At 34.8% G+C, this 7092-nt stretch overlaps 1 protein-coding gene across 1 annotated transcript in view; it reads right to left on the bottom strand.

Annotated features, from left to right (window-relative positions):
- Smp_175930 (elav (embryonic lethal, abnormal vision,drosophila)-like protein) overlaps positions 1-7092 on the bottom strand; it is a gene marked incomplete at both ends in the record, with an annotated part of 46178 nt that overhangs the window by 38351 nt on the left and 735 nt on the right. Inside the window, one exon of the mRNA XM_018799857.1 lies at positions 2866-2969. Coding sequence (XP_018653728.1) covers positions 2866-2969 — 104 coding nt within the window. The remainder of the gene's footprint in view (positions 1-2865; positions 2970-7092) is intronic.

A 7092-nucleotide genomic window follows, 5' to 3' on the forward strand; every position in this document is an offset into this window, starting at 1 on the left:
AAAATTAATCCCAGTTTAAACAGCACAACGGAACAATAAGAATATTATGTGACCAATCAAATAATATTGATGTTGTTCCGTTGTACTATGGTGTGTGCTATTTATATCCACACAAGTAGTATATAACGATGGTTGGGCATTCAATGTATTTCAACAGAAGATTGATAACGAAAGAACGAGAACGAAACGCAATTGATATGAAACTGCATGAACAATGATAATCGGAGACGATGGACTGATATTTACAAGAAGAACAGTCATGTTTAAAACGATGGATTGTTATTTCGCAAATTTACTATCTACTATATTGTTCTCAAATTTTATTGAGACATTCTGTAATTTTATGCCAAAATACATTCGATTGTACCTACTCGTCTTCTTTTTGTTTACTACAGTAGTATTTAAACTTGAATTCATTTTGTTTTGGTTATTTGTTTATCCTGAAGAAGTGGCTTACACTGGGTTATGAAACGTCAAAGAATCTAATTTTTTCTACTTATTGGCATATCTACAAATCTATTATTTTTACTTATAACAATCTATTCAATGCTCAATTTACTTTAAATGATCAAGTCAAACCTTAGTAATAATCCTTATATGCCATCGATTGTTATTATGAAATCAAAACGTAATATGAATATGAGTATATACTGATATACAATGGGATAATTAAGTTAGTTTTTCGTAATGCATAGTGTATTCAAATAGTGAAGTATGATTGATGAACCCTAATAGATAGAGTTCAAGTATGGAGGTACTTTGAAACATTGTTTATTTCAATTGGGCCTTGAGAGTAAGTGTTTCGAATACAATATGTTGATAGAAGGTAAACAGTTTGAATGAGGTTTTACTTACTTATTTAGATAAAAAGTAAACCTCTCAAGATATTTGAATATAAGTGATTCAATTATTATCTTCTTCAAGTATATTAGATAAAAAGAAATGTCTGATTACTTTGTAGTGTCCTACTTTTGTTTAAGGAATAATAATAGGAGTTTTATAGTTGAAATCATGAGTCTATTGAAGCTAGACCACCATGGGAAACCTAGAAGAACTGGACGGCCAAATCATCCTATTGTGAGACTCCTCAGCAGTGCGCATCCACGATTCTGCCTCACGAGATTCTAACCCAGGATCTGTCAGTCTTGCGTGCGAGCGCTTAACCTCTAGAACCACTGGCCGGCATCCAAGGGTGTTAATGTCTCAATTCAACCAATTCACGAAATTGAGCAACCGTCGCCATTGTTTTCAGTGAGTCGATATCTCACAACAGACTTGTTTGAACTCTACTGATCACTGCTTCTCACTAGAACTCCAAGAAATATCTCTTGATAGGTCTTGGGTTCGAATCTCGTGAGGCGGGATCGTGGATGCACACTGTTGAAGAGTCCCACAATAGGACGAAACGACCGTCCAGTGATTCCAGGTTTTCTATAATGGTCTAGTTTCAATTGACTCATGATTTCAACTATGAAATTACTAAAGTCTTCGCAAAAACCCTTCTGATAATAATAGTAGTGTAGAGAATGAGATCATAGGTAAGGACAATCGATTATCGATTTAGTACGAAATTACAAAGTTACTTGGTAAAATAGAAAAATTATACTCAAATAATTCATTTGTAAAATGTTCATTAATTATCTCAGATTTCATTGCTCCTGAATTTCCACACTGTTTTCTGTTTTTGTTCTTCCCTTCTTGATCTTCTCAATCTTCTGCTACCAAATATTCTATTCCTGACTCACGATACATACTACTTATGTTGATATAAGTAGCCCACACCAGTCAGTCAGTTACAACATAGGACCAGGCACATATATGCATCGATCATAGTTGCCATACCTCACTCATTAGCACAAAAAGATGAACACCGAATTCACAGAATTAGTTAATTTAGTGGTGGTAATATATAAAAGAAAGGTTGTATATAAGCATATAGTATAGGAAGAGAGACAGATATGAAGCAATTTTAATCTTAAGGTTTAAGGGAAGATAAATAGTGTATACACCTACTCCATTGTGATCGATTCTGAGCCATGTCACACAGAGTCTCCAACCATTGGTTAGGATAGTCACGCGGACCCCAATCAAGTAGTCTGCATCTAACAACATGGCTCAGACTAGAAGTTAGTGACTTCAAGCTCTGATGCCACACACCAAATTAGTATGAATTGCACGAAGTTTAAATCATACTAATCAATTAATGAACAAGGTTACGAGGAGATAATATTCACAAATAGAATCATTTTTAGAAAGAAATAATGGATGGCTTTCTTGAAAGAGATGTAAATTTGAAACTAGGTTATATTTTCTAGTGTTATAAATCATTTGACAGAGCCTATGATCAACTATGATTTAAACCAGTCAAATTTAACTGTTCTCGAAGCTTCGAACAATAAAAACTATATAAGGATACATGGATAGTTCTAGTCTGAATTGGTATCACTTCAATTCCTCGAACCTCAGTTTAGCACTCTGTCAGGTTCTTAGTTGGATTCACTAAGTTTTCTATGATTACCATAGTTAATATTATTGACTAATCTTTGTTAAATGATTGTTGAGAACCAAGAAATACTAATCAACTATTTCAGCCTAGTATAGGACTTTTCAGCAGTACTGATTATTGATGCCACCACTGGAGATCGAACCTTAGGAGCTCCGGTCTCATGTGTGTTTAGTTTTTAACTCATCAACTGATTGAATCCTGATATTTACAGGATTTACACTGATTACATTGAATAGACACAACTACCATACGTTAATTTAATTCTTAGAATGTCGATATTTCAGTTATATATAGAAGTTAAATTACCAAATTACGAATTAGCTCTAACTTAATACAATACGGATCAACATTTAACTTACCTTAATTGTCTTATTTTGTAGTCTCATTTTGTTAAGTGCACGTATTGCTCGTTCAGCATCGGAAGCATCTACATAATTCACAAATCCATAACCCAAACTTTGACCTAAAGTTAATGAAAATTCACTATTATTTTCAGTTTTGAAAAAACTGCAGATCAAATATGTGAAAATAAAATTTATAGGATTCTAAGCAAAGATGGATAGTAGCTAGCAATGGAATCCAGATCACGCGTTTCATCCATCCATCTTTGCTTAGAATGTTTGTGCATCAAGACAATATCGATGCAATACGCACAGGATGCACATATGCCGATAAGAGACTGACCAGGTGCAGTCCTGAACACCAATGAAAAGATCCAAGTAAACGATACCAAGTAGAATTAAAATTTCTAGGTGTTTGATTTTGTGTTAGTGAATTTCCCATGGCTATAATAATCAATCTGTTCATAAAAAAGCTAAATCCATGAATAGCGCATGTCCCAGGATAATACTAGTTTGTTACTTACTTACTTACTTACTTACTTACTTACCCCTGTTACCCCTAATGCTTAAATATCAGTTCATTTATCTTGTAATAGTTAGAATCATTACATTTTCTGAAAATGACTAATACTCCTAGTTCTTGAAGTAGTGGGCTTTATGAATCAAGGTGGAATACAGATAGGACAAAAAATTAAATAGTCTAGTTATAGGGTAGTGTATTTATACATTTGATGAATCATAGAGAAGTTGAACGGAGCGGGATAGCTTGTTTAAGTATGCTTATTCAGGTTTCTATAATTTTAACAATCCATGTTATATTAATAGTTTGAATATTCCCATTAATGTTTAGGACTTCAATTGATCAGTCTCTTATTAGCATTTGTATATCCTGTACGGATTATATCTATATTGCTTCAAGTCGTAAACATTATAAACAAACATGGATGGTGGCTAGCAGTGGAAATCAGGACACTCGTTTCATTCTAGTTAGGACTCAACAGCTGGATGTACCTGCATCCCACAGTTGATGTTCACTCTGGGACTCGAACCCAGTACTGTTCGACTCAAACGCCATCACGTTAACCACTCAGCTACTGAGTCCTGATAGCCACTAGCTTGTGTAATAGGGTGAAGTTTCAATTCATTTTGTGTTGTTTGTTTGAATCTTCTCATTGATACACCTCAAATAGGACGAAATGTGAGTCCTGTATTCCACTGCTAGCCACCATCCATCTCTACCTAGAATTTTAACAATTGTTTAACTTGCTGTGGTTTCTGCGATCATGCTTTTTCTAATCAAACCTATGATTGTTTGGTTTGGTGAATAAAAAATCAAGTAGAATAATGATTGTTAATAAGTGTTTCAAGTAGCTGTACATCATATTTACCATTGGACATCTCGGAAACTATACTGTAAGGTGAAAGCGATAATTGTTGAAAAACAAAACCATCGAAATTGATTAATCTCCTTCATATGAATCCATAGATTATGTCTATGTTGATGTGTCTTCTGACCGCCAATCGATACGAATGTCCTGATATTTTTTTGATTCTAGCAATTTCCTTGGCCCAAAATTTCTCTGATCAAATTCATGTCCATGTATGACTGCATACACTATTATCAGTAATAGTTTATCATATAAGCTCACCGCTAACCTAAGTTTTATTACGTGTATGTGAAGGGTACATCCACTGTGTTCAATGTACTAGTTTTCGCTGTTGGTGCGAATCATTTGTAGATGATGCTAAATTTGCTGACTTTAGTCTTCGTGTCTTTTGGTATGAATAGAATGGAGTTGAAATGATTGTGTTAATTTACGGGTGGCGTTGGTTCCAAAGGAATTCAAATTTTTCTAAATGCTGTTAAGATATTTCTCACGTATGGTACGATGATCAGTCAATCTCCTGGTTTCCTGGATTTGTTATTTAGACAGTATATTCATTGGCTAGATATCTTTGGATGAAGTTGTTGGAGCGGCTATTCTTATGGAAGATGGATTGAAGATATGCTTCTTCGGGTTTTTGTTTAATGAGAGTGCTGCAATGGGCTACGGCTCTTTTGAGTTCTCTGGACATACCTATTCTTAAATTGCTGAGTTGTTACTGTTGTAGTCTAATATTGGATCCTTATGGTGAGGTTTTTCACATACTTGTGTCTCCAAAGTTCTTGAGTTTGTTCTGTCAGTTAAAAGGCTCAACAATCAAATTTTGTTTTCTGCTTCTTCGTGTAGATTTCATATCATCGAGAATGTAGTTAATCAGCTAATAAGCATTTTTAAATTTATCTCTTTGTAAGATTATCAATATGTCATCTACACAGCATATTCCAATCTTTGGTTTAATTATATGTAGAGCTTTGGACTCAAGTATTTGTATCACAGTTTCTTACATAGAGGATCCCATTGAAGTTCCTCTGATCTCTCCATATACCTGACTGTTTAGTTGAAAATATATTGTAAGATACTGATTTTTGAGTTTAAGTTTAGGCACCATATTTTTGTGTATGTTCTTTATCAATTCACACTTAAGCTTTAAGTTCTGATTGTTTTAATATATTCAGAGAACTATCTAACTAACGAAAGCCATTATCCAGAGAATACAAGTGTTTACTAACAGTTGTATACGCAAGATACTTCGGATCCGTTGGACAGACACTATCAGTAACATTCTACTGTGGGAGAGAACAAACTAGATTACAGTGGAGAAAGGAATCAGGAAGAAGCGCTGGAAGTGGATAAGACACATATTGAGGAGAGCATCCAACCCTGTCACAAGACAAGCCCTTACATGGAATCCTGAAGGTCAAAGGAGAAGAGAAAGACCAAAGAACACATTACACCGAGAAATGAAGACAGATATGAGAAGAATGAACAAAATTTGGATAGAACTAGAAAGGAAGGCCCAGGACAGAGTGGGTTGGAGAATACTGGTCGGCGGTCTATGCTCCATTGAGAGTAATAGGCGTAAGTAAGTAATCTAACTAACTCCTATCCGAGATCTTATGTATGCTAAATTAGTTTGAATTTAGGGCCCAATCATGTGACCAAACTAACTATTCACCAATTTTGGTAATTTTTGGGTATCATAAAACTAAGCATAATGTATCTAATACATTAAACTATCTAGGGTCTACATGTTTTTTCCCTGAACATATTGCCCAATTCGAAAACACTTTTCTAATAACACCAAGCAATATGTCCGATTGATTGCATCGAAAATAATTGAAGCCCATACCCCCTTTATTTAAAGCAACTATTGAAAAAAGAGGATAGTAACATAAAGTTATCAATGACCAGTAATAATTTTAATAGTTGAATTCTTAAGTCAATCAAAGATAGACCATCATGGAAAACCTGGAAGCACTGGATGACCGTTTCATCCCAGTATAAGACTCCTCATCACTGAGCATCCATGATCTCGCTCGTGGGATTCTAACCCAGAACCTATTGGTATTGCTCACGAACACTTAACCTCTAGAACATTAAGTCATGATCAGTTATGAGAAGAAAAAAAGACGAACAGAAAACGATTAACATAAGAAACGGTTTTTGTGGGATATTAAACATCTGTGAACTCAAAACAATTATCAACCAACACCAACATCTGAATTTTCAATACAAGTGTCAAAACAATTCTACTGTATGAGGCGGAAACCTGGAGAACTACGAAAGCCATCATCCAGAAGATGCAAGTGTTTATTCACAGTTGTATACGCAAGATACTTCGGATCCGTTGGACAGACACTATCAGTAACATTCTACTGTGGGAGAGAACAAACTAGATTACAGTGGAGAAAGGAATCAGGAAGAAGCGCTGGAAGTGGATAAGACACATATTGAGGAAAGCATCCAACCCTGTCACAAGACAAGCCCTTACATGGAATCCTGAAGGTCAAAGGAGAAGAGGAAGACCAAAGAACACATTACTCGGAGAATTGGAAACAGATATGAGAAGAATGAACAATAGTCGGATAGAATTAGAAAGGAAGGTCCAGGACATAGTGTGCTGGAGAGTGCTTGTCGGCTGCCTATGGTATATTGGGAGTAACAGGCGTAAGTATGTAAGTAAGTAATATGTTTTCATGTTGTTATTAATTACGTATTTTTTTATTGTAACTTTTTGTGTCTGTTAAGTAACTTAACCAAAATTAACCACCATCAAAATTGATTATAGGATAGTTAATATACATTCTATTAACTGCCTTTGCTTCTCATAGATAGGATATAATTTAAATCAAATATAGGT

This window comes from Schistosoma mansoni, chromosome W (assembly GCF_000237925.1).
Source record: "Schistosoma mansoni strain Puerto Rico chromosome W, complete genome".
In the NCBI taxonomy this organism is placed as follows: Eukaryota; Metazoa; Platyhelminthes; class Trematoda; order Strigeidida; family Schistosomatidae; genus Schistosoma; species Schistosoma mansoni.